Consider the following 27,641-nt stretch of genomic DNA (forward strand, 5'->3'; position numbering starts at 1 on the left):
TCGTAATTGCTTTCCAAGGAAACATAGGAAAGTCATAGAACGCCACCAAGTAGCAGAAATCGAGATTTTTTAAAAATATTATCGTTATCATCCTATATAAAAGAAGAACACCAACAATATGAAGATTCCCACAAACAATGAACAAGGATGTTATCGAAAGTGATACTATTTTGTAGGAAACACGGACTTAACTTTATGATGATTTGCAAAGGAAACCCCTCTAATGCCGAATTAAACCGGTACGGCAAGGACATTATATATGTTTTCATAAAAGTCAAGTGATATTAAAATAACATGACTACATCCAAGAAACCTTAACAAAACTTGCATTGAAGGATTCGCATTATTCACATTCAAGGGAAACAAAAACCCATCTGAACAACATTAGGGCCTTACAATTCTGCATATTTTCAGGTAAATATAACTTACGTTATAACAGTAACTAGCCAAATTAATGCCAATATATCTGTCAAATATTACAATATGTATAATTTTACACTAATTTTTAATGAAACAGTATGTATTTCTTGTAATTTCAAGCAATACATAATGGTAATTTGTAGGAAATTTTATTCTCTTTCAGAATATCACGCTCCACTTTGGTCGATTTCCTCGCCATTTCAAAGTTATTTGCAAAAACGTTAAGCAACCTCCAAATGTATAGTGGTGAGAAAATACTGAATTAAAGATGTTGTTTATAAGCTTCGTACAATTAAATCTACAGTTCTACTGAACCGATTTTATTAATTAATAGGTCATTGGATAGCATAATTTGTGAATACTGTATTTGCAAATAATTATGAAAGTACTGTTGAGGTTGCAAGCAAGATCGTTTGGATATAAATCGATGATAAAGAACTCAATTTTTGAACAATTTGTGTTGGTCGTGATTTAGCTGTGTGCTTTAATGAAATGGGAGTGGTATTTCATTGAAGGTTCTTAGGTCAAAACAAATAGAATAACGTAGTTAGAATTAAGTAAATATATTTAAAACTAAATTCCATATCCAAGATATAATACAAGTTTATACTTTATGATTGAGCGATACAGTATCTTGAACTTAACTGATTAAAACTATCAATATCTCAAGTTAAAGCTTTTGAAGTATTTTAAGACCAAGACATATAAAATAACTTAAATAAATATAGAGTTACGTATCATTGATTGCAGATAGGCAATTATCGTTGATTCGTGATTCAGCAGTGTGCTTTAGGTAGTCCGATCTCAATAAACAATAGCTCAAATAAATCTGCGGTACGTCCTTAGTTGGCCAAAATTATGAAAATCGGTCGGGTAGAAGAGCTAACCCGACTCGGAAAAGAAAAACCAACTATTTTTATAGATGGTAATAATTGGTTAACCAGTATGTATAATCTAATCATACGAAACATCTTACTAATATTATAAATGTGAAAGTTTGTGTGTTTGTTTGTTTGTTTGAAGTTCGATCACGCTTAAACCACTGGACGGATTGGGCTGAAATTTGGCATGATGATAGCTTACATTCCCGATTAACATATAGGCATATTCTTATCTCAAAATTCTTTCGGGCTCCGCCTCAGTGGCTCTGTGATTCGCCATGTTTACCTTATGAGTATTCATATTTAAAGGGAATTAAAGAATTTAGTCAGCTGTTTCAATTAAAAAAGTTGGTTCTATCATACGGAAAAGCATTAAAAAGTTATAAGATTTACCAACAGGGTGCAGCACTATATTTTTCTTTGCATTTATGAAAACAGCTAATTTTAACTAAGCAGCAAAAAACTGTGATTCGCAATGATAACTGTCAAAGTAGGATCGTTTACAGTTATGTTTATGTTTTTCATTTCATGAATAATTTGTGATATTTTGCGAATTGTTGATAATTTATTTTTCTCTATTGTTTAGGTGAAGTGGTAGAACATTATGGCTATGGGAGATGTGTAATACTATAGAATACTGTAAATTTAAAAAAGCAAATTTTATCTAACTGTGTCCTCCCTTATTGCAAACGCAAAGCTTGAGTATAACTGCAATAAGCATTTTATACTTATATTTCAACCCCGTACGAAGGACGGGTACTCTGCTAGTGTGTTAATAATTCAACAGCTTATTGTTATCTAATTAATTTTTCTTTATAAATGTTGTTGTTAACAATTTGCATTTGTAATTAAAGTGTGTTCATTAGGTTTAGTATGTGATTCTAATGTTATGTGCTTAAACTGTACCATTAATATTAGTGAGTAAAGTGGTGTATGGATTTCATAACCATTATTTTACTAGAGACCGTTGTGTTTAACCACAACGGGTACTGTTGCTAGTTAGTATATAAATGAGTTCTTTACCCTTTATTTGTAATATAAATTACATCATTATATTATGTAATGACATTTTTAAGAGGGTTGACCCAATTCCAACTGTAAATTGTATGTGTTGTTTAAATAACTGGGGTTCTGTCATTAACTTGTACAAAACTACAGGGTCTATATTTAAACAACTTAATAATCACTTCTACATCACAAACACAACACGCAACATTGAATTGAGAACAGACTGTTGCTAGTAGATCTATAAAGCAATTCCTTTGCTTCCTTCATTAGATATAAAATATGGACTAACAAGATTGGGCAACATTTAATTGCGAAGCATTCGTTTTGGCTTGAAACTGTCAGATATTGTATTTGCGAAGGTTATTATGTATTCCTATACAGTAATAGTTTTTCCAGCATATCTGGAAAAGTGCACACTAAATATGGAAACCAACTCCTGTTCTGAATTTAAGAAATTTCTACTTACTCACAAGATTCCCGTACGTAGAACGGGCACCAGCTAGTAGTTTAATATACTTACTTTAATAAAACCACTCGGTCATTATAGAATATCTACTGTGAAATAGGGATGTGATTCCTAATTCCAAATCAACTAATTATTATTTATTATTTAATTATCGTCTTCAAATTAAGTGATGGTTGCTTTTAAAATAATAAATTTAACATAAGCAAATCCGTATCTATCTGCAGCAAACCTTCAGACTAAGCGAATTTCCATTTACCTGGCTTAATTAATACAAAGATTAATTATTCCCTTAAAATGGTCATTTTTCCTATTAAAATAACATTAAGTTAATTTTAATATGAGTACTTAGGTTTGCTGCTACAGGGAAGATAGGAGTGTTTTTGTTGAAATGTTGATAGCTAAGTATGATTGTTATTGGTCTGCCAATCCTGTAATACTTTACAATTGCTCGAATTCGAGCAACATGTACACTAGTACTTATTTAATACGCAAGCAGGATTTTTGTGACGATTACTCCTCCGAAACTACTGAACCGATTGACATGTTTTTGGTCTCATTGGAAAGAGCGTAACGTGAAGTTGTGCAGGAGACTTTCATTTTAGGGAAATAATTAGAGAGTGAGGCCCTGGGGCCCTTTAAAGTTTCGTATTTCTCCATAGATTAACATGGGAAACAAAAATTGTTATGAGCCTCCAGCTGTGCTGTTGTCAGAAATTAAAAGTGAGAAGAAGAACATAATGTTAATTGTAAACAGTCAATAAGTTTGCTAATTTAACAGTTTGCTACAAACATTTACTGACTTGGTTGAAATGAAATGTTTACTATTTGAATTTGGGTTGGCGTCAATATTACAATAGAAAAAAGCGAGAGAGCCTGGGTAAATTGATGTCTTCAAAAGAAAACTGAATTAACACTGTGCTGCATTTCTTAGTAAGCATTGAAAGAGCTGATTTAAACTATGGAAATATAGGAAAGTCATTTATAACACCACCAAGGAGAAAAAATATAATTTTGTTTAGAATTTATAATTGTTATTATGGCAATCTAATGAGGCTATGAGTAAGGCTATTTGTAGAAAACACTAAAAAAAAGATTAGCTTTAGACAAATGATAAGATATTTACAGAGATTATATCGATATGTTATGTAGCTACATCATGAGTATTTCCAAAATCTTTAAATCGAATATTTTTTACATTCGTCAGAAATTATGACTGTTATTCGTTTTAAAATAACGCCTTTAATACTTAGCATTTGCTCGAATTCGAGCAACAGGGACACTAGTTTTAAATATTGAGTCTTCTTGCAAAATTAATGTCGACATTATCTAGGGGTTGTTCGGCAAAAATTTTATTTTTAATGATCCCCTAAACAGAAAAATATAACGGTGTAAGATCGCAGGACCTTGAGGGCCAATCAATTTGCAAGAGAATTTGAAGTTTGAAACAACAATTAAAATCTATGCAAATATATAGTTACAATTGTAAAAAACCGCTTTGAAAAATGCATTGAAGTTAGTAAAATAGCATAGTTTGAACAATTCCTTTAAGTTTACAACCTATGTGTAGTGTAAATTCAGTTTCAATATAATTATTATATAAGAGTCATCTGCAAAAATCGTCCCACTAGCATTAAAAGGCATCATGCGTGGGAACGCATATAGCTTCCGTTTCCCAGGAAATTTATAGACTTTTGAGCACTAACTTCTGTCACAGTATTATTCTTATTTCCTATCCAAAATATAAAATTTGTTTAGTCGAATTTGACGCTTTGGTAAACTAGTCAGTCTACCACTTGAGTTTGACCGTGTAAGTTGGTGTCCGCTATTGCGATTTATGTTTTTGGAATAAAGTGAATAATGAATCCGATAGAGTTTCCGGAGGTGCTCGAGTGCGACGGGTTGATGGGTGGTAAACTGTTTCACATTGGTGATGGATATTATTATGCAAAATATGTGAAAAAATGACAATTTGTCATATGTGCGTTGCAAAACAAGGCTTTGCAAAGGGGGGGCGAAATTAATTAAAGTGAACGGTAGTCTTCAACTGCAACGCACTCGGACGGATGTGAACCGGATATGATTTACGAAGAAAGTGTAAAGCTGAGGCAGTGTATTTTAGATCGATGCAAAGTCGAAAGAGTCCCGTTAACAACAATATTCAGGGAGGAATGCAACAGGTAAGCTATTAACTGATTTTGTAAATTCCTCTACCTGTAATATTAGTTAGCCGATTGTAATGCAATTACCTTTGAATTGTATTCATTGGTAATCATTTTGTCTGCTGTCTTTAATGTAAATTATATTTGTTTAAAGTTTTTTTATAGCATAGGGCCTAGATATAGTTTCTTTAATATCTCAAAAGACGATTGATAAGGCACAACAATATTTCTAAAGTTTATAACAGCTGACTTAGTTTTGCTAATGATTTATTGTGAGTGAATAAACTGAAGATGGAAGGATTTGTGATTAAATATGAAGAAGAGTGACATTACAAAAATGTTCATTTAAATTATATAATTAGTATTTTTGCAACTTCAAAATTGAAGCTTAAAACGTCAAAAAATAAAGAAAAAACCAATATTCGATAAATTTATTTGATCTAGAGTGTGTAATTCATTTTTTATTGATGATGCTGATGAAGCATGCGGCTGGTTTGTTACAAATATCCGTGATCTGGACTTTGACAAACTCAAATGTTGCGTTTGTGGAGAGATTCTACCTGTTCTTTGGAGTTTAGACAAGTGACCCAGTTTCCACACCACGGTAAGCTGTTAGGCTAGGCCGTAGGGTCCCGGCGCGTTCTTTTTGTTAACCCAGAGCTTCACCAAGAGTCCTAACCTCTGGGGTAGGCTGCCCCAACCACCGCAGCCTACGGTGATGGCCACTCCATAACAGATTTGCCACCTCCCACTTTTTTTGTCCTTTGACTAATGTAATGGGTTATTTACTTGGTGAAGCCTATTAATTAACCCTTTTTTGAATCCCAGCGAGCGGTTCTTTGCATTTTATCATTTAAATTTGTAATACAGTACTATAAGGTGGTTTGAAAATAATTTTGAGCCAATTTATTTATATAATTTATTTATTATTTGTCGTGTTTCTCACAGTATATATCATCAAATATCATTTTTGAATGCTGTTTAGTCTTACTTGGATGAACTACCAAGTTGTTGTCACCATATGCAAAATGGCCCATTTCCTTAGGCAGAGCCAACGGTAAAAACTGGTATTTAGACTGATTAAGGGATTTTCAAAAATGTAGATATTTTTAAAAAGAAGACCATTTGAATCGAATAATAAATTAAACACAATATTAGTTTTACCCGAGTTGCTGGGGACTGAAAGGAGCAGCAAATTAAGTCTAGTAACAGATGGCCGTGTTTATTTTTAGATGCCAGACCCTCGCCAAAATACTTGTCATAGTTTCTTAACGTCAAAGGGGGGCTCTGCTGCGCCACACCCATCGTGTTCAACTGATTGTAGCACACTCACCCTATCGTTTATAAATACGACCGGATGCAGCTGCTTGATCTACATGTAGCCGTCACCGGATGTATGTTCTAAATAAGAATGTCGCTTTTACTAAGCCACGTGTCACTTTTCTTGTCAAAGCCAAGCCATCTGACTTTTATTTTATCTCCTTTCCGTTGTAACACTCTTTCAACTAAATATACATTTCCGGTCTTTGATTTATTTAGCTCTTGTTCATAAAACCCTCCCTTTAGTATTTCACCATTATGGTCTTTGAGTACATATGTAGGTGGTTTTGTCGGTTTGATTGCGTAAATGGTGAAAACCTCGTTTGTCCAGTTTGGCAGATAGCCTTTAGTGAAAACTCTTTTATACTTGCTTATCCTAACACTATCTCCCAGTTTATATTTTGGTGCCACCCTTTTTCCCTTCTTGTTTATCCTTTTTAATATTTCCTTTACATTCTTTTGTTTCACATCTTTTGGTTTCATACCAATTGTTCTATGTACCGAGTTATTATATCGCTTGAGAATATCAGGAAGTAATGATAACCATTCATATGTTCCCTTAGCGGTAAACTCTTTCCACATCCACTGTTTCAAAGTTCTGTTAAATCTCTCCACGATACTAGCTTTTAAATCGGAAAACGTAGAATAATGGTTAATTCTATACTTTTTCATGAAAGCACCAATATGTTTATTAAACCATTCGGTTCCCTGATCGGTTTGAAAGTGTTTCATCTTATGTTTGATCAATATAGGTTCAAGTGCCTTGGCAACTGCTGGACCTGTCTTATCTTTTAACGGGACTGCAAAACCGAATTTTGAAAAACAGTTAATCATAGTCATTATGTACCGATTACCTTTATTTAACTTTGCATAAGGCTGCATCTCTACGAGATCGGCCTGGTACAAATCATTCAACCCTTTAAGAGTCACTTTCCGTCTAGTGTAATTCTTTCTAGCAGGTTTGTGTAGCTCTTCAGCTATAGCACGTCTGACATCCATTGTTAAAATGATACAACTTAACAGTGTATTGATAACTTATTAAGTTTTTAGAAATGCTGCGGCCCCTCCACCGCAACAGCTCGTGATGGCCTCCAAAAAAAAACTAGTTGCCATCTCCGTTTATTATTCTTATTTTTACATTTAGATTTTACAATATTTACAAGTGACTTTATGGAAGATAAATAAAGGAGCCATGCAAATGCGGCATGTTTCTTTTGGTACCTTAAACTTTGGATACATGTATCGCCTTATATGTCTCTTCGCCTTAAGTGAGAAGGAAGATCAACCATTCTTCCACAGTCAATACATAACCTACTAGAGCCTCGAAAAGACTCGTAGTATTTTAGGGTTACATAACCACAGTTTTCTTTATGATAGTTCAAAATGTCCTGCCATAGCGTTGATGGAAGATCAACACTTTCTTTTACATAAAGTAAAAGGATGACGGTTGTGTAAATCTTTCTAATTGGAAGCTCGGACAGGGACAACATGATGGTAAGAATGTTCCAAATAGAATAAACTATCTTTTTATTTGCCCCCAGAAAAGCTGCGGCCCCTCCACCGCAACAGCTCGTGACGGCCTCCAAAAACAAACTAGTTGCCGTCTCCGTTCCCCAAAACGTCTCTTACCACCTTCTCAAGGATGGGATTATGGATTGTAAACAGGAACATCTCAATCTGGTCCATTTGTATAGACGTGCTGCACAAACGGTGCATCTATCTCTTGGAGTTTTAAATTTTGGTACACATACAATCGTTCCAAACCATCGGAAAGAAATATTCGCTGCCTCTCCAAAATCCTTACAAAACTCTTCATTGTCGAAAAAACAAATATGGTGGTAGACATAGCCGCAGTTTTCATGGTGGTAATTGAATATTTAATCTTTAATCATAGGTGGGATTGCTGCTTGCTTTACAGTATTTAAAAGAAACAGATTATCAGTAATCGTTCTAGCTGAAAACTCGAGTAGGTACAACATGGTGGTGTAAAGGTTCCAAGTGGAATGACACTTACCCCTCCACACGTGGTTTACTGGCCTTTTAGTCAGCCGCGCCAGTGACCTTCACACATGGTTTACAGGCTTTTTAGTCAGCCGTGCCAGTGACCAACATTCACTCATGGTTTACGGGCTTTTTAGTCGGCCGCGCCAGTGACCAATAGCATTCACACATGCACAAGGAGTAGCCCAAGTCCCTCCAGATTTGAGCGCCTCAATGTACAAACAGATTTAAAAATAGCCCCACTCCAGTTGGATCTCAGTCACCATGTGCTTCGCATCATGTTTCGGGTGGGTGTTTTCCATCAAACGCGAGCCGGTGGAGCCAATATACGAAGAACTTCAACCCCTGGATCTAAGGCCACCACCGTTACCGCCAAGAAAAACTGCGTATGCCGCCATTAAGGTATGTAGCGATAGTGGAGAGGGGAGCGCTACACATGTGCAGCATGTGCAACATGTGTTCAGTGTCCAACATGATCTCTCTAGTGTTGGTTGTAAATGATTTCATTCAAAATTATTTATGGTGTAGGATTTGTTAATTTTTAAATTTAAGCGAAGAAAAAGAAGACGAAGACACAGATTCGGTATTTGGGTTTAATTGGTAGCAAGGAGGGTGGAATGGCTGGAACGAGGTGGATGTTGGGGACTGGGAGTACTTGAGTGATAGTGATGATTTAGGAGTTGAGATTTTGGTGAGTTTTTTGAATTTTAAACCCATATGGAAGTGTATCATAATTGCTACTATGTTTCCTCTTTGGTCCCGTAATTTTAAACTGTTTGACTTCACTGATTGTAACTATGTTCCTATTCTTTGTTCGTCTGATTCTATTTTCCTCAATGTCCATTGTTTGTGCAGCATCACCAAGGACCATCTCTTTCAAACTGTCAAATCCAATCTTTTTAGAAGTTTTCATGTTTAATGTAAGCCCTTTTACTTTACATACGGGAATCAATTTTTGTTTGTTTGTTGACCACACAAGGTATGCATAGGTTTTCGGACCTCCAGAAACAAACTCTACTATATATGATCCAGGGCCGTACTCGGCCAACTCATCGGTCATTTCCCCTAGATAATCTCCCGTGGGGACTCTGTACAAACCACCCTTATATACATATAGTACAGAATCAGTATCATAATACAATACCTGACCACCCAGGGCATCTAGATGCTCATAGAGCTTCAATCTCGCTTGGGCTGTGGTGTAAGCTGCCAACACAACATTTACATTTTGCAATGGCTCCCCAACCTCCTCAATATACTCCCAGCTGACAACAAGAACCTTATCATTGACAATCTGTACTCTATTTACATCTATTTCAGGGCTAGTTAACATTTTGAAAAGTGTTTTAGGGTCCCTGACGATTGTAGCTTTGGTCTGATTTTCACGCTGTCCAAATTTTCCCCAAAAAGAGTTCAACATCAGTTTAGCTAACGACCTCAATCCACCATTCTTGATAATTTGGTCTTTTTCCAGTTTGACACCCTCTTTTTTTAAATAATCGTCAACGTACTGATCCTTATCTTCCTCGGTTTCACACCAACTAGGGAACCCAGTTGCTTCCTGTTTCATTTTTAAAAATTTATTTATAAAGTCAGTGAACAATCCCCCGTTTTCATATGTGGCTACCTTATACTCCCAAAGTTCATACATGTCAAGCACAACATAACCCTTTTCTACAGCTTTACGAACTTCGTCCATGGTCCAGGTCCCAATAAGTGCTCTGTCACCACTTTCGTGGTCGCAATCAGTTTGAATCTTACCATCTCCACAAGTCGCACACAAAACAAACATTAACTTGTCATTCATTTTGGCTGGGAGAACGGGGTGATAGAGCTCACGAGGTGGAAGTACTTTACACTTTAATAGACCCTCAACATTGAGACCTCTCTGTCTACACTCTTTGTCTCCTACATAGATCGTTGGATGGCCTACAGGGTACTTGCCATATTTACATACCCAGGGATAGAGAGAGCATACATCCACATACTCAATGGTTTCCCCTTCGGCGCATTTGTGATAGGTTTTGGCATTCCCGGTTCGGCCCCCAAAAAATGCTTGCCTCGGATTCAGAGGTAAATTGTTGAGGATCGGCAACTTTTCTAGGTGTTTCAGGTTTTCTGTCTTTTTTAACTTTCTAAACTCACATTCCCACATTTGTACAACGTTATCACCCAACTTTGCTATTTTCGATTTGGTCCGTTCATACCGCAAATGGAGTGAGTCAGAGGGATCCTCTTTCAAAGCAAGTTCACGATCATAGGGAAAGCATTTAGGGCAGCCATGCCAGTAGCAGCCTTGAAATTCATAAATATTTTGACCGTCAAAACCATCAACTTTCATTCCACTAATCTTAACTTCTTTTCCACGGCCGGCGTGTTCTATTCTAACTCCACGTTTCTCCTCTTCCCACGTTAGCCACTGTAACGCGATTGCCGATTGGGCGTCTGTAAGCCTATAGCCATTTTTAGGAACGATGCCGATGGTATTTTTCTTCAAAAATTTCCCACGGAAGGCCAAGTTACAAGCACTGGCAATGGTTACAGCCTCGAGAAACGGGTCCACATTACACTCTTGCAGGAAGATTGAACGGAACTTTAAACAAGCTTGAGCCAAGATATCAACGTCTGACATACAATACTCTAGGATTTCTTTCTTAAAGTCAAATGTAACGTGGTTTCCAACCTGATCATTATACCATCTTTCAAAATCTTTGTGTGATTTTTCAAACATAGATTCTGGGCAGTAAAACTCCTTTGCCGGCATAGGACCCACATAATTTTGATTCTTAAGGGTGTTGAAGAGGTGGGGAAAATAGCCTTTCTTCTTTTCCGGGGGAAGGTCAAAGGCTTTAGGTAGTGCAGCAAGAGGCATAGGGAAATAACTAAGTGAATCAACAAACCTCACATTGTCAATCTCCATCAAAATTACCTTAGTTCCCCGCATTACAAGTTTCGGAGTGAACTTCGTATCCTCCAGCACATACTTGAGCAAAAACTGGAAATCAAAGCCCTGCCCATTGTGTGCGATGACACAGACATCTTTAAAATTTTTACGGACTTGCATCACATAGTCCATGAACTGAGTGATTGGTTCAGAACTAAACACTCGCGTACGATTTTTACAAGCCATACAAAATTTAGCCTCAATACACTGATAGCAAAACTGTTGTGACACACACAAGTTCACTTGATGCAATTTAGACTCGGGATCTGAGGGCAGGGACTCATCTTGACGGGTTTCCAAGTCAAAGAAAATAAACAAAAAGTTTTTGGATTTAGGCTTTCTTGTGTCTGGTTTCATATAGCATTTGTGGTTAGGGTCTTCAAATGAACAGCAAGGTTTGCAATATACTTCACCACATTTATGAGGCTTAGACCGATCTCTAATCCAAACCAATTTCCCACAGTCTAGACACTTTTTTACATTTTTACATCTATCAGCTTGATGCGCGATAAAACATCTCTGATTTTTATAAGTCATGTTACATTTAGGGCACAGAACACCACCACTCTCCACTACACAAGGAGGTGAGATAGTTTGACACTGTGGGCAAATGTTTGAGCAACGATGCTCTCTTTTATGGTCGTAGGGTACATGACAGGCTTCACAGAAATAATTACAAACAAAAGCAGCAGTCAAACAATTAATCACATTGTAGTGTCCATTGTGAAAAATCAAGTTAATTTTGAACTTGGGGTTTTCTACATTTCCCTCAAAGTAGACATCACGTCCTTTCCTGTCATAGTTGTACACGACAATTTTGTAGTCTCTCAAAAACCCCTGAAATTTTTCAAGTTCCGGGATCCCAGCTCCACCCTCTGGCATTTCAACCCTGGCTCGACACACAAGTTCCTGAGCCCTAACAGTCTGTCTTTTCCCATCATCTTTTCTAACTGCATTGTAAAGGGGGTCTTTGGTTACATTGGCCATAGCCACTACAATTGCACGGGGTAAACACAATTTATCTTTATTATTAATGATAACAATTCCCCGTCTTGACTTAAATTCCTCATCAAACGTATTGTAAAACCCAGGCCTTACTCTCCCAGAACCTACAGGAAGATTAATTCTAGTGCATTCCACTTTAAAGGTGTCGGTAGATTTGATGGATTCAGAGTTTGATTGCACAATACCACCAAAGATTTGCCACAAAACATTTTCATCAATTTCAGTAGCCGGACGAAAATTTACATAGCCAGGTGCTTTTGATTTCAAGTTGAGACTTTGTAGAGTAAACCCAAGTTGATCGTTTTCAAATGCTTGTTCTTTCATACTATTTACAATTTGCGCAAACCCTTGTCTCAACCAATCAATCTCATTAGTCTCTGGAGGCGGATTAGTGAATTTAAATACTGTTTTACTTCCATACAATCTAAATTTATTTACATAAGTTTGATCAGTACTAATCAAAGTAACAGGCTCAACTACTTTAACGGGTTCAACTACTTCATCGGATACATTATCAGCCATACTTACATCCATCGTAGTCAGATGCCTAGAGCAAAGTGAAAGGGACACAGATACACTAGTTCTAGTGGGGGCACACAGCTAAATATAGCACACGGATTGCACAATACAACACAGGGACACAAGATGTGGTGGGGGCACAGCTGCGCGCACACAAAGCTTAATATAACACACTGATTGCACAACACGTTACACAAAAAAAACAATGTTCACTTACTATAAAACTGATGTACTACACAATAAATAATCAGACTAACATTAACACTAGAAATAACTTGCAAACATAACCTCAAAACGTCAAACACAAGAGCACACATCCAACACGTTCAACTGCCAAAAGCAAAGTGAAAGAAAATTAGTACTGAAAAGTATAAATAGCAAAAATTGACCAATCACACAACAGATTACCTATTTATGACCAATCACGTACAAGCTTATTACAACCAATCAGCAACCAGGATACACACAATTAACACTTCCTTGTTTTGTTACAGAACCGTGATGATGATGAAGAAGAAGAAGAAAATTTGTAGAAATATAATGTTTGCAATAACTTTTTAGATTAATGTAAATTAATAGGTATTAGTAATAGCCATTAAACAAAACTTTACAAATGACCACCAATTCTTCTTAGACATTACTAATTTTTAGATAGAGAAATGTAAATTTAAATCGTAGATAGATAGTATTAAACCATAGTATTAAAACCATTATATACTAAGCAATGTGTATAATTATCCAAGAAAAAAACATTAAATTTTTATTTAATTTTATAAAATTCTACATGCTGTAGTCCATAACAAAAGCGAATCAAATGATAATTCACGTATCCAATGTTAGCAGCATCTTGTTAACAGCACAAAAAACGCTTAAGCGGATCTTTACCGTTGAGAATAAAAAACGGCCTTTGTAAAGGCCACCAAATTTTAAAACGTTAAATCAAAATTTCATGGATGTTATGTCCAAGTCCAAGTCCATATGATTGTGGCGACTAGCGCCACGTCTGGGGGAAGTGCCTGCTCGCTGGGAGCATATACTTCCGGTCTGCTGTGGGTCCAAGCCCTGGTAGCTCAGCTACCTGTAGACGTCAACGTCGTTCTGGGAGTTAGTCGTCGATCCGGGGGCGAAGCTGGGGAACATCCTCAGCGACCAGGTCCCTGATGTGTTCCCACGGAGAGTCATCCGCCGTCTCTTCAAGTCTCGCTCGAAGGCCGTCTACGAAGTCTCGGAGAGTTGTCACTGCCGTGGAGTCCCTGATGACGGAGTTCCTCACGTACCAGGGTGAATCTGTCGCCTGCCGAAGAGCCTTGCTCTGGACGACGAGCAGCCTCCGTCTAGCGGTTCTGCAGGTGAGGTGGTACCATGCAGGGGCTGCGTACGTGAGGACAGGCCGAAGCAGGGCCGTGTAGAGTCTGACTCTTGCAGCCGTCGACAACTTCCGTGACTTGAGCAGCGGGCGGATGGCGCCAAGACCTTTCCTGGCGAGGTCGCAGACCCTCTCGACGTGGGGAGTCAGGGTGAGTCGCTGATCCAGCAGGACGCCGAGGTACTTCACCCGGCGCTTCCATGGGATGTCGGCCCCGTCTAGGTGGAGGTGTTGACCATCGTCCTGCCTCCTCGACCTCGTGAAGGAGATGGCCTCACTCTTGTCAGCGTTGACTTTGACTCGCCACTTCGTCAGCCACGGCAGCAACAGGTCCAGCTGTCGCTGGACATACACCCTGGACATCCTTAGGTTGGCGGAGGTGGCAGTGAAGAGCGCATCATCTGCATAGAGCGAGAGCTGCACTCTCGGCGCCAGGGGTATGTCATTGGTGTACCACAGGTAGAGTATCGGCCCGAGAACCGACCCCTGTGGCACACCCGAAGAGACTGGCCGTGGTGTGGAGGTCGCCCGTCCAACGGAGACCCTGAAGCGGCGAGCGGTCAGGTAGCTCTTGACGAGCCTGTAGATCGAGCCGGGTAGAGGGGAGGACGCCAGCTTGTAGAGAAGTCCCTCGTGCCAGACCCGGTCGAAGGCTTTGCTCACGTCGATCAGGACTGAGGTCGAGTGGTGCTTCCGTTCCATCGCTCCAGCGATGGTGTTGAGGACCCGCCGCAGCTGGAGGGTGGTGGAGTGGCCCCGCCTGAAGCCGTACTGCTCAGTCCTGATCGAAGAGAAGAACTCCTCGGGGAATCTCGCCAGGATGATCCGCTCCAGCATCTTGGAGAGCACAGGCAGGAGGGAGATCGGCCTGTGGTTCTCGGGGAAGATGTGGTCCTTGCCGGGCTTGGGGATGAGTATGACATTCGCCAGCTTCCAGGTGTCGGGGAAGTGGGCCAGCCTCACGCAGGAGTTGAAGAGGCAGGTGATGACAACAATCACCCAAGCCGGCAGGTTCTTCAGTGCTGGAGTCCCGAGGGAGTCCGGTCCAGGGGCCTTCTTCGGACGGAGTCGAGCGATGTGGCCCTTCACCTCGCTGACGGTCACGTGGGGGATGTCCTCTTCGTCGGAGTCCGGCTCGTAGGTCTCTACGAAGTCGTCCACAACCTCGCAGAAGTCTTCGTCGTAGACGTCCGGGTGTGGGGAAAACTGGTCTTCCAGCGAGTCTGCGAAGGTCTCTGCACGGTCTTCGGGCGAGTAGACGAGCCCGCGTCCCCCATGCAGCGGCCTGTTGTGGGTCTTCGTGCCGCGCAGAGCCTTGGCGATCTTCCAGATCCCGTCGTTGGTGTCAGCCTGGCCCTCGACGAAGTCCTCCCACTCCTGGGACCGATGCTCAGCCAGCAGTCGGGAGCACCTCCTGGCCTGCCGGTTGAAGTCCGCCTTCGCTCGAGGGCAGCGGGACTGTTGGTACGCCCTCCTCAGGCGACGTCGCAGGGTGATCTCCTCCCGCAGCCCCTGGGGAAGTGGTGGGGGGGCTCTCGGGTCAACGTCAGAGCTGGCGGCAACCACAGTGTCCTGCAGCAGCGTTGACAGGTCCAGGACTTGCTGGTCGAGCTCCTCTGCCGTCTCAGGTGGCGGGGGAGGCGGTCGAGGGGCGTTGGCCAGGAGGTTGGCGAACTTCGCCCAGTTCACCCTCTTCCTGCGGACTGGAGGGCGGTCGGGGACTCCTCCCTGTGGCAGATCGATGATCACCGGGACGTGGTCGGAGGAGAGGTCGGAGACGACGAAGACTTCGACTGGGCCATCGAACGAGCCAGCCAGACCGATGTCCAGGATGTCAGGCGGGTGTCCAGCACGGGGGTAGTGTGTGGGGTCGGCCGGGGCAACCACGTTGATGTGAGGGTGGGCAGTGAGGTAGCGCCTGAGAGCGGCTCCAGTGAAGTTGCCTCTCCTGCAACCCCAGTCTAGGTGCTTCGCGTTGAGGTCGCCTGCCAGAAGCGCCGGGGTGCCGGGGGGCAGCAGCATGTCCAGGAGTCCGGGGTCGAGGCGTCTCGCTGGGGGGTTGTAGGCAGAGGAGACTTCCAGCTCTGCACCGTCATGCTGGAGGGCGATGGTCGTCACTTCGATGCCAGGCGGGAGGTTCCTGACGATCGGCCTGTGGGTGACCCGACGATGAACCAGTATCGCCGAGCCACCACTGGGACGTTGTTGCAGAGGCCTGTCTGTCCGGTGAGTGTAGTAGTTTCGGACGTTGAACCTGTCCCCACCGCGCAGATGCGTCTCTTGGATGAGGGCAACGTCAACGTCCATGTCAGTGAGGAGTTGTGTCAGCTCGTAGCGTCTGTCGGCAAGCCCGTCGGCGTTCCACGTGAGGATGCGAAGTCTACGCATGATGTTGGGTCAACTGGTCAACAAGTCGCTCGACGACGACCAACATGCTCCTCAGCGTGGAGATGAGTTGAGCCAGCTCAGACTGCTGCGACGGGCTCCTAGACGACTGGGCCGGGGTTGAGGCCGGCTCGATAGGCTGGGCAGGGCGGCTGGGCTGCGGGGCAGGGCTGCTGGGCTGCGGGGCTGGGCTGCTGGGCTGCGGGGCTGGGCTGCTGGGCTGCTGGGCAGGGCCGCTGGGCTGGCGAGGTGGGACTTCCAGGCGAGGGCGGGGAGTTCGCCTCACTCGAGGGTTCGGGGTCTCGGCCGGGGCGGCGGACTGCTCCACAGGAGGGGTGGGTGTTCGGGGTCTCGGGCCGGAAGCTCTGCCGCGGTTGTCCGGGTTCCGAGGAGCTCGACGACGTCTTCTGCGCTGAGTCCGGAAGCCCTCGTCATCGACCTCGGGAGCCCCAGGCGCCTCTTCGTCCACTGGGTCAGGTCTCGGAGCCGGTGGGTCGATCCGGCGCGGTTGACGGCCCGACGGTGCCGTGGACGATTTCGCCGCAGCCGCGTACGAAGCCCGTTGCAGATTCTTGTAGCAAGTGCAGCCCCTGTAGTTGGCAGTGTGGGCCTCACCACAGTTGCAGCACTTCGCCTGGGCTGCTGGCTCCTTGGGGCACTCGGTCGCTGGATGGGTGTCACCGCAGCGGACACAGCGGACCTGGCGGTGGCACTGGCCCGATCCGTGGCCGAAGCCCTGGCAACGGTGGCATTGAATGGGTCCGTTGGGCCGCTTGTACTGCCGTACTTCCACCTTGCAGTAAAAGGCTCGCCTTATTTCATAAACAGTGGACGGCAGGGAGTATCCTTCCGTCCTGCGGATCGTGAGGAGCCAGAGACCAGTCGGCATTCCTCGACGAGTCTTCATCATTTTCACTTCGGATATGTCGAAGTCGTGAAATTCCGCCATAATCTCATCTGGTGCTAGCGTCGGCGGCAGGCCCTTTACCACCACCTTGAGCAGCCGCTCGGTGCGTAGGGCGAAGGTGTGGAACGGTACTCGCTCTTGCTGCAGATACCGCTGGACGGCACGGAAGTGGGGCACAGTGTCCACCCTGATCCGCAGATTTTTCCCCGTGCATGAGGCGTCGAATTGGCCACCAACCAGTTGGCCGATGGCGACGGCGTGGGCAGGCCAGCTCCGCGGCATGTCCAGGAGGATAGGCGGAGGCCGTGGCTCGTTCCGCGCCGGGGCCGGATCATCCTCCATGTCGGAGTCAGCGGGTGTCTGGAAGGTGTCTCGGCCGGTTTTGCGGGCCTTCCGCTCGGCAGGAGGAGTCGGAGACGCTCGCCTCTTGTTGGTGGTCTGGTGGCCTTGAGAAACGCCGTTTTCTCCAGACGACGGGCAGGGGTTCGCCTGGCAACTGTTCCCCTCGCCGCCAGTGAAGACGAACGGGCCTCCGCCAGGGGTGGCAGTGGCGCTCCGTTGGTCGACACCCGCTCGGGTCACCGCAGCAGCGGTCTTCCCCCAGGCACTGATCTCCGTCCCCGTGAGGGGAAGTCCCGGGGGGGTGGAGTTGCTGGGCCGGGCGGCGACAGAGTTAGAAGGCCGGGCGGCGGCTAGGCCGGGGTGGGCTCCGCCGGGGGCTGGAAACATCTGGTGGCCTTGACTAAGGCCGTTTTCCTGGTCCGCGGGTGGTTGTGAAGCGAAGCTCCACACAGAAGCTGGGGGTCGGTCCGTATCCGAAGTCGAGTCCGTGGGCGATTGCAGGGTCGTAGTCGGGCCCGACGCGCGAGGCAGGGCTGCAGAGCCAGAAGGCAAAGCAGCGGGCGCATCGGGGTGGCCTTGTAAAAGGCCGTTTTGCGGCAGGTCGCAGCTCACAGTGAGAAACGTCACCGGAGGGGTCCCTGAAGTTCCGCCTGTATCCTCTTCTTCCATCACGAGTTAGAGATGTCCAATCTGTGCTGCGCTCCGAGGTGTTGCTCCTTCGAAGGTTGGCGATCGAATGGATGTTATGTAGTGTTAGGATGATGGTAATCTGAATAATGTTTCTTCCTAGCAGTTGGCTGTGTATGAAGCTGTATATGAGCCGGAGGTTCATGGGTTCGATCCTTACCAATCACAATATTTGCTGAGTCTTATTTACTTATACCTATAATACTGCAGTCAATAAAAATAACAAAACAAATGATAATTCACGTATCCAATGTTAAAAACAGCTGAAAAACCGCTTAAGCGGAACTTTACCGTTGAGAATAAAAAATGGCCTTTGTAAAGGCCACGAAATGTTGAACGTTAAATCAACATTTCATAGATGTTATGTAATGTTAGGATGATGGTAATCTGAATAGTCCAAGTCCAAGTTCATATGATTGTGGCGACTAGCGCCACGTCTGGGGGAAGTGCCTGCTCGCTGGGAGCATATACTTCCGGTCAGCTGTGGGTCCAAGCCCTGGTAGCTCAGCTACCTGTAGACGTCGACGTCGTTCCTGGGGGTTATTCGTTGATCTGGGGGCGGAGCTGCGGAACATCCTCAGCGACCAGGTCCCTGATATGTTCCCACGGAGAAACATCCGCCGTCTCTTCAAGTCTCGCTCGAAGGCCGTCTACGAAGTCTCGGAGAGTTGTCACTGCTGTGGAGTCCCTGATGACGGAGTTCCTCACGTACCAGGGTGAATCCGTCGCCTGCCGAAGAGCCTTGCTCTGGACGACGAGCAGCCTCCGTCTAGCGGTTCTGCAGGTGAGGTGGTACCATGCAGGGGCTGCGTACGTGAGGACAGGCCGAAGCAGGGCCGTGTAGAGTCGGACTCTTGCAGCCGTCGACAACTTCCGTGACTTGAGCAGCGGGCGGATGGCGCCAAGACCTTTCCTGGCGAGGTCGCAGACCCTCTCGACGTGGGGAGTCAGGGTGAGTCGCTGATCCAGCAGGACGCCGAGGTACTTCACCCGGCGCTTCCATGGGATGTCGGCCCCGTCTAGGTGGAGGTGTTGACCATCGTCCTGCCTCCTCGACCTCGTGAAGGAGATGGCCTCACTCTTGTCAGCGTTGACTTTGACTCGCCACTTCGTCAGCCACGGCAGCAACAGGTCCAGCTGTCGCTGGACATACACCCTGGACATCCTCAGGTTGGCGGAGGTGGCAGTGAAGAGCGCATCATCTGCATAGAGCGAGAGCTGCACTCTCGGCGCCAGGGGTATGTCATTGGTGTACCACAGGTAGAGTATCGGCCCGAGAACCGACCCCTGTGGCACACCCGAAGAGACTGGCCGTGGTGTGGAGGTCGCCCGTCCAACGGAGACCCTGAAGCGGCGAGCGGTCAGGTAGCTCTTGACGAGCCTGTAGATCGAGCCGGGTAGAGGGGAGGACGCCAGCTTGTAGAGAAGTCCCTCGTGCCAGACCCGGTCGAAGGCTTTGCTCACGTCGATCAGGACTGAGGTCGAGTGGTGCTTCCGTTCCATCGCTCCAGCGATGGTGTTGAGGACCCGCCGCAGCTGGAGGGTGGTGGAGTGGCCCCGCCTGAAGCCGTACTGCTCAGTCCTGATCGAAGAGAAGAACTCCTCGGGGAATCTCGCCAGGATGATCCGCTCCAGCATCTTGGAGAGCACAGGCAGGAGGGAGATCGGCCTGTGGTTCTCGGGGAAGATGTGGTCCTTGCCGGGCTTGGGGATGAGTATGACATTCGCCAGCTTCCAGGTGTCGGGGAAGTGGGCCAGCCTCACGCAGGAGTTGAAGAGGCAGGTGATGACAACAATCACCCAAGCCGGCAGGTTCTTCAGTGCTGGAGTCCCGAGGGAGTCCGGTCCAGGGGCCTTCTTCGGACGGAGTCGAGCGATGTGGCCCTTCACCTCGCTGACGGTCACGTGGGGGATGTCCTCTTCGTCGGAGTCCGGCTCGTAGGTCTCTACGAAGTCGTCCACAACCTCGCAGAAGTCTTCGTCGTAGACGTCCGGGTGTGGGGAAAACTGGTCTTCCAGCGAGTCTGCGAAGGTCTCTGCACGGTCTTCGGGCGAGTAGACGAGCCCGCGTCCCCCATGCAGCGGCCTGTTGTGGGTCTTCGTGCCGCGCAGAGCCTTGGCGATCTTCCAGATCCCGTCGTTGGTGTCAGCTTGTCCCTCGACGAAGTCCTCCCACTCCTGGGACCGATGCTCAGCCAGCAGTCGGGAGCACCTCCTGGCCTGCCGGTTGAAGTCCGCCTTCGCTCGAGGGCAGCGGGACTGTTGGTACGCCCTCCTCAGGCGACGTCGCAGGGCGATCTCCTCCCGCAGCCCCTGGGGAAGTGGCGGGGGGGCCCTCTGGTCAACGTCAGAGCTGGCGGCAACCACAGTGTCCTGCAGCAGCGTTGACAGGTCCAGGACTTGCTGGTCGAGCTCCTCTGCCGTCTCAGGTGGCGGGGGAGGCGGTCGAGGGGCGTTGGCCAGGAGGTTGGCGAACTTCGCCCAGTTCACCCTCTTCCTGCGGACCGGAGGGCGGTCGGGGACTCCTCCCTGCGGCAGGTCGAAGATCACCGGGACGTGGTCAGAAGAGAGGTCGGAGACGACGAAGACTTCAATCGGGCCATCGAACGAGCCAGCCAGTCCGATGTCCAGGATGTCGGGCGGGTGTCCAGCACGGGAGTAGTGTGTGGGGTCGGCCGGGGCAACCACGTTGATGTGAGGGTGGGCGGTGAGGTAGCGCCTGAGAGCAGCTCCAGTGAAGTTTCCTCTCCTGCAACCCCAGTCCAGGTGTTTGGCATTGAGGTCGCCTGCCAGAAGCGCCGGGGTGTCGGGGGGCAGCAGCAAGTCCAGGAGTCCGGGATCAAGGCGTCTCCCTGGGGGGTTGTAGGCAGAGGAGATTTCCAGCTCTGCACCGTCGTGCTGGAGGGCGATGGTCGTCACCTCGATGCCAGGCGGGAGGTTCCTGACGATCGGTCTGTGGGTGACCCGACGATGAACCAGTATCGCCGAGCCACCACTGGCACGTTGTTGCAGAGGCCTGTCTGTCCGGTGAGTGTAGTAGTTTCGGACGTTGAACCTGTCCCCACCGCGCAGATGCGTCTCCTGGATGAGGGCAACGTCAACGTCCATGTCATTGAGGAGTTGTGTCAGCTCATGGCGTCTGTCGGCAAGCCCGTCGGCGTTCCACGTGAGGATGCGAAGTTTACGCATGATGTTGGGTCAACTGGTCAACAAGTCGCTCGACGACGACCAACATGCTCCTCAGCGTGGAGATGAGTTGAGCCAGCTCAGACTGCTGCGACGGGCTCTTGGACGACTGGGCCGGGGTTGAGGCCGGCTCGATAGGCTGGGCAGGGCGGCTGGGCTGCGGGGCAGGGCTGCTGGGCTGCGGGGCTGGGCTGCTGGGCTGCGGGGCTGGGCTGCTGGGCTGCCGGGCAGGGCCGCTAGGCTGGCGAGGTGGGACTTCCAGGCGAGGGCGGGGAGTTCGCCTCACTCGAGGGTTCGGGGTCTCGGCCGGGGCGGCGGACTGCTCCACAGGAGGGGTGGGTGTTCGGGGTCTCGGGCCGGAAGCTCTGCCGCGGTTGTCCGGGTTTCGAGGAGCTCGACGACGTCTTCTCCGCTGAGTCCGGAAGCCCTCGTCATCGACCTCGGGAGCCCCAGGCGCCTCTTCGTCCACTGGGTCAGGTCTCGGAGCCGGCGGGTCGACCCGGCGCGGTTGACGGCCCGACGGTGCCGTGGACGATTTCGCCGCAGCCGCGTACGAAGCCCGTTGCAGAGTCTTGTAGCAGGTGCAGCCCCTGTAGTTGGCAGTGTGGGCCTCACCACAGTTGCAGCACTTCGCCTGGGCTGCTGGCTCCTTGGGGCACTCGGTCGCTGGATGGGTGTCCCCGCAGCGGACACAGCGGACCTGGCGGTGGCACTGGCCCGATCCGTGGCCGAAGCCCTGGCAGCGGTGGCATTGAATGGGTCCGTTGGGCCGCTTGTACTGCCGTACTTCCACCTTGCAGTAAAAGGCTCGCCTTATTTCATACACAGTGGACGGCAGGGAGTATCCTTCCGTCCTGCGGATCGTGAGGAGCCAGAGGCCAGTCGGCATTCCTCGGCGAGTCTTCATCATTTTCACTTCGGATATGTCGAAGTCGTGAAATTCCGCCATAATCTCATCTGGTGCTAGCGTCGGCGGCAGGCCCTTTACCACCACCTTGAGCAGCCGCTCTGTGCGTAGGGCGAAGGTGTGGAACGGTACTCGCTCTTGCTGCAGATACCGCTGGACGGCGCGGAAGTGGGGTACAGTGTCCACCCTGATCCGCAGATTCTTCCCCGTACATGAGGCGTCGAATTGGCCACCAACCAGTTGGCCGATGGCGACGGCGTGGGCTGGCCAGCTCCGCGGCATGTCCAGGAGGATAGGCGGAGGCCGTGGCTCGTTCCGCGTCGGGGCCGGATCATCCTCCATGTCGGAGTCAGCGGGTGTCTGGAAGGTGTCTTGGCCGGTTTTGCGGGCCTTCCGCTCGGCAGGAGGAGTCGGGGACGCTCGCCTCTTGTTGGTGGTCTGGTGGCCTTGATAAACGCCGTTTTCTCCAGACGACGGGCAGGGGTTCGCCTGGCAACTGTTCCCCTCGCCGCCAGTGAAGACGAACGGGCCTCCGCCAGGGGTGGCAGTGGCGCACCGTTGGTCGACACCCGCTCGGGTCACCGCAGCAGCGGTCTTCCCCCAGGCACTGATCTCCGTCCCCGTGAGGGGAAGTCCCGGGGGGGTGGAGTTGCTGGGCCGGGCGGCGACAGAGTTAGAGAGCCGGGCGGCGGCCAGGCCGGGGTGAGCTCCGCCGGGGGCTGGAGACATCTGGTGGCCTTTACTAAGGCCGTTTTTCTGGTCCGCGGGTGGTTGTGAATCAAAGCTCCACACAGAAGCTGGGGGTCGGTCCGTGTCCGAAGTCGAGTCCGTGGGCGATTGGTAATCTGAATAATGTTTCTTTCTAGCAGTTGGCTGTGTATGAAGCTGTATATGAGCCGGAGGTTCATGGGTTCGATCCTTACCAATCACAATATTTGCTGAGTTTTATTTACATATACCTATAATATACTGCAGTCAATAAAAATGACAAAACAAATGATAATTCACGTATCCAATGTTAAAAACAACTGAAAGAAGGCTTAAACGGAACTTTACCATTGAACATAAAAAACGGCCTTTGTAAAGGCCACCAATATGTTCGATGTTAAACTTACATTTCATAGATGTAGTATTTTTAGGTGTAGTATTTTTGGGATGATTGGTAATCTGAATAATGTTTCTTTCTAGTAGCTGACTGTGTATGAGACTGTGTATGAGCCAGATGTTCACGGGTTCGAACCTTACCAATCACCAAACGTTTTATTTCTGGTCGGGGTGAAATGTTGATTTTTGGTATGGTGATGTATCATAGCGGGAGTAGCGTTAGTCGTTGATCTAAGAGGTTCACAGGTTCAATCCTTACCAATCACATTTACAATATTTGCATGGGGAGATGAGGTTACGTTACTTGGCGGGAAAATAAAAGTGAGGTTAGAACACGTGTGAGGATAGACCACGTGGGACACCAGGGGGCATGGCTTAAGGTTACGTTATTTGGCGGGAAAATAAAAGTGAGGTTAGAACACGTGTGAGGATAGACCACGTGGGACACCAGGGGGGCATGGCTTAAAGGAAATACTGCTCTCTGATTGGCTGGGGAATGCTGCTCTCTGATTGGCTAGGGGGCGTGGCCTAGGTGGAATGCTGAGCTCTGATTGGTTAGGGGGCGTGGCCTAGGTGGAATGCTGAGCTCTGATTGGCTAGGGGGCGTGGCCTAGGGAGGGGTGGGGATGAAATGCTGCTCTCTGATTGGTCCCCGCAAGAGCTGGGTAGCCTACTGGGAGTCTATTGAGGGTAACATATCAAACTGGTTGTAACTTGGGGAAATTTTATCTTCTGTAAATGTTCATTTGCATTACACTGGTTATTTTGTGAGGTTAGCTTCATTTACGTGATGTGGAAATGCTGTATAGTTAAGTGAGACAAGAACCATAGAGTTTGGACCTCGTGTGTTCCAACTAGGAAAAAACCGCACCTGTGAGTATTATACACGCTTTGCTTTGTTCCTCAATCATCCCAAGCTCTTTCATCAAAGAATGTACCTGTACCTAGAGAAACTATCAAATCATATTTCAAACAGTTTCACTAATGAAAATTACCAAAAATAACAAAGAACTAAATCATACCAATATTAAAATTGCCAGCAGAATACATCCAAAGTCAAGGTAGCAGAAGAAGAGACAGGTGCTCGGAAGAAAATATCTGATGATGCAAAAACAGTCGTGGCAACAAAAATAGCGACAATAGCAACGGATACAGCAACAGATACACATCTTTTAAATGTATTTGTTGACAGATGTTTACAGTTAATTTAAAAATGACGAATGAATTTTTGAATACTTGAATACTTGAATACTTGTCTTCTACATCGTTGACCGACATGTCGGATAGATTGCGTCATGTTACTATTTACATATTAACACTATAAAACCATTAAAAAAGTCTAAATATACTTTTACTACTACTTTTGTGGCGGACGTGTCACGTTAAAAAAAGTGGTTCACTCTCCAACTCATGCAAGGCGTACAATGGCCTATTCAGCAGTCCCTCACGTATCTCCCTCTTAAAGTCTGGCAGGTCCATGTCACGCACTCGTTTAGGCAAGGTGTTGAATACCCTAATTGCCGAACGCGGGTAACTCCTCATTGTCTGTGCAAGTCGGCACCGAGGCATGTCAAGGTCTGGGGCTCTGCGGGTATTGTGGGTGTGGACCTCCTCCCTCCTGCCAAAGAGTCCCACCTTGTCCTTGAGTAGTACAAGGATGTCGAGGATATACTGGCTGAATACAGTAAGCACCCTATGCCGGATGAATATAGGGCGGCAGTGCTGCTTGTAGCCAGCAGATGACACTATCCTCATGGCTTTCTTCTGGAGCAGTAGGATGTCATGGGCTGCCGTAGAATGGCCCCATAGGACAAGGCCGTACGACACATGGCTGTGGAAGAGGGCGTGATAGACCATCAGCAGAGAGGGTTGACTTAAAGTAGAACGAAGTCTTCTTAGTAGGTAGGTAACTCTAGATAGCCTAACACATACCTTGTCTATGTGATGCTTCCAATTTAACCTGGGGTCAAGCCAGAAGCCCAGGAGTTTTACAGCCTCATCTTCCACAACAGGTTTGAGGGTACACAGGATGGTCTGTGTCTTGTCCTCATTCACCTTGAGCCTATTGACGGCAAACCAGCTCTTCGCTTCTTCCAGTAGGACAGTAGCTTCTCCACGGAGATCCTCTAGGTCTTTCCCTCTAGAGAACAGAGTAGTGTCATCAGCAAACAGTAGAGTACGGTTGTTAAGTGAGAGGTCATTAATCATGATAGTGAAGAGCACTGGCCCCAGCACCGAGCCCTGCGGCACGCCGTGAGGTATGCTGCCAACGCTGGAAGAGGCACCTCTCAGAGTAACATACTGCTTGCGGTCACTCAGGTATTCAGTCAGTGAGCCAAGGACTGCGCCACCCACCCCATACCTACTCAGTTTAGCAAGAAGGATTTTGTGGTTTACGACATCAAATGCCTTGCTCAAATCGCACAAACTTAGCAGGACAGACTCACCCTCCTCAAAAGCACTGGAAATAACGTCAACAAGGCTTAAAAGTGCAGAAGTGGTCGAGTGTTTACCTCTGAATCCGTGTTGGGCTTCCGTCAGAATGGCATTACCTTCCAAGTAGGCTATGAGTTGTTTCTTCATAACGGTCTCTATCACCTTGGAGAAAGATGGGAGGATAGATATCGGTCTGAAGTTGGACAGGAGTGAAGGGTCCCCTTTCTTGTAGATGGGTATCGTCCGGGCTATTTTTAAATTGTCAGGAAACATACCCTTAGCTAGGCAAAGATTGATCAGACCTGTGAGGGGTGGTGCAATTAAGTCTATTACAGATTTTAAGATATTAGTTGACACTCCATTTACATCTTGACTTGCCGAGGCTTTGAATTTCTTAACGGTAGAGATAATTTCATTGACACTCACCTTCGTCCAGCAGTTAAAGTTGTGTGTTTGGGTGAGATCCTTAACCGAATCCAGGGGGTCTGTCTGCAACACGGGTATATTTGTGATGAGTTCATCTGCTACATTTAGAAAATATGTGTTGAAATCATCAGGGGTGGCCAGAACTTCAGGGCCAGGACAAGGAGACCTGCAATCATTCACAATGTCCCATGCAGCCTTGCAAGGGTTGGGAGCGTTGAGGATTTTATCTGCATTAAACTTCCTCTTTGCATCCCTGACCTTAACACCATAGTCACACTTAATTCTACAGTAAAGTAAGTAATATCTCTGCCTGATATTGTCATCTGTTGCGCCCTTAAAATGATCATGAACAAGTAGCATGAGCTGTCGTAGCCTACCCAGGTCAGGGGTGTACCAATCCTTTGAACCTTTGGTGCCTTTGTGGTTTTTACCGGGAGAACTAGACATTGGCTTGGGCCGACTAATTTTAGGTGGATATACAACGTTAAATTTATCACAAAAAGTCTCAGTAAAAGCTGCAAAAGCAAGTTTGGGGTCAGAAATTGCTTTCAGGAAGTTCCAGTTTATAGCAGATAATTCACTCCTAAGCAAGGGAAGCAGATCCATGTTTATTGTTCGCTTAACAACAGAGTATTTGTCTATCCATGAGGAGGAAGGGCTTACCTTAGTAGTCTTGACTGAGAGTACCACCGCACCGTCGTGGTCTGCAATATGAGGCCTTACTGTATTTGTTGACAGATGTTTACAGTTAATTTAAAAATGACGAATGAATTTTTGAAATATCGTACCAATGGAAATCATAGAAACGAATTTCGTTAATTGTTGGTGATTACCTAAATTTATTTACTTATTACATATCAGCTTGTAGGCATAGGAGTATTTGTTATGTTTCATTACATAACCAATTAATATTTTACCCACTAAGTATTCAACTAGTTATTATAGAGAACCTTTTGTGATATTGTCACATTAGAATGTATTGCCAGGGAAGTTAAGCCAATTTCAGAAGTAAATCAGAACGATTTCTCAGTTTTGACATTTATGAGGATTTCATGAAATATCTGAAAGCAATAAACTATCTGAGTATCACAAGAAAAAACTTAACAAATTGTAATCCTAAAGCTTGACAAAGCTTCTTATCTACCATAACCAAACACTTTCAATCGCTTTTG

At 46.3% G+C, this 27,641-nt stretch overlaps 2 protein-coding genes across 2 annotated transcripts; both read right to left on the bottom strand.

Moving 5' to 3' along the window:
* Positions 1–7,847: 7,847 nt before the first annotated feature.
* LOC129000681 (uncharacterized) lies at positions 7,848–12,186 on the bottom strand. Its single transcript, XM_054427643.1, has 3 exons — positions 11,962–12,186; positions 9,400–11,406; positions 7,848–7,931 (listed from the first exon to the last, which is right to left on the bottom strand). The coding sequence occupies exons 1-3, from the start codon at positions 12,184–12,186 to the stop codon at positions 7,848–7,850; spliced, it is 2,316 nt and encodes a 771-aa protein (XP_054283618.1).
* Positions 12,187–24,967: 12,781 nt separating this feature from the next.
* LOC129000943 (uncharacterized) lies at positions 24,968–27,131 on the bottom strand. Its single transcript, XM_054428038.1, has 2 exons — positions 26,470–27,131; positions 24,968–25,747 (listed from the first exon to the last, which is right to left on the bottom strand). The coding sequence occupies exons 1-2, from the start codon at positions 26,562–26,564 to the stop codon at positions 24,985–24,987; spliced, it is 858 nt and encodes a 285-aa protein (XP_054284013.1). The 5' UTR covers positions 26,565–27,131; the 3' UTR covers positions 24,968–24,984.
* Positions 27,132–27,641: the final 510 nt, after the last annotated feature.

Source organism: Macrosteles quadrilineatus, unplaced genomic scaffold, assembly GCF_028750875.1.
Source record: "Macrosteles quadrilineatus isolate MER2022 unplaced genomic scaffold, UCM_ALF_1.0 Scaffold_8__2_contigs__length_117827958, whole genome shotgun sequence".
Taxonomy (NCBI): Eukaryota; Metazoa; Arthropoda; class Insecta; order Hemiptera; family Cicadellidae; genus Macrosteles; species Macrosteles quadrilineatus.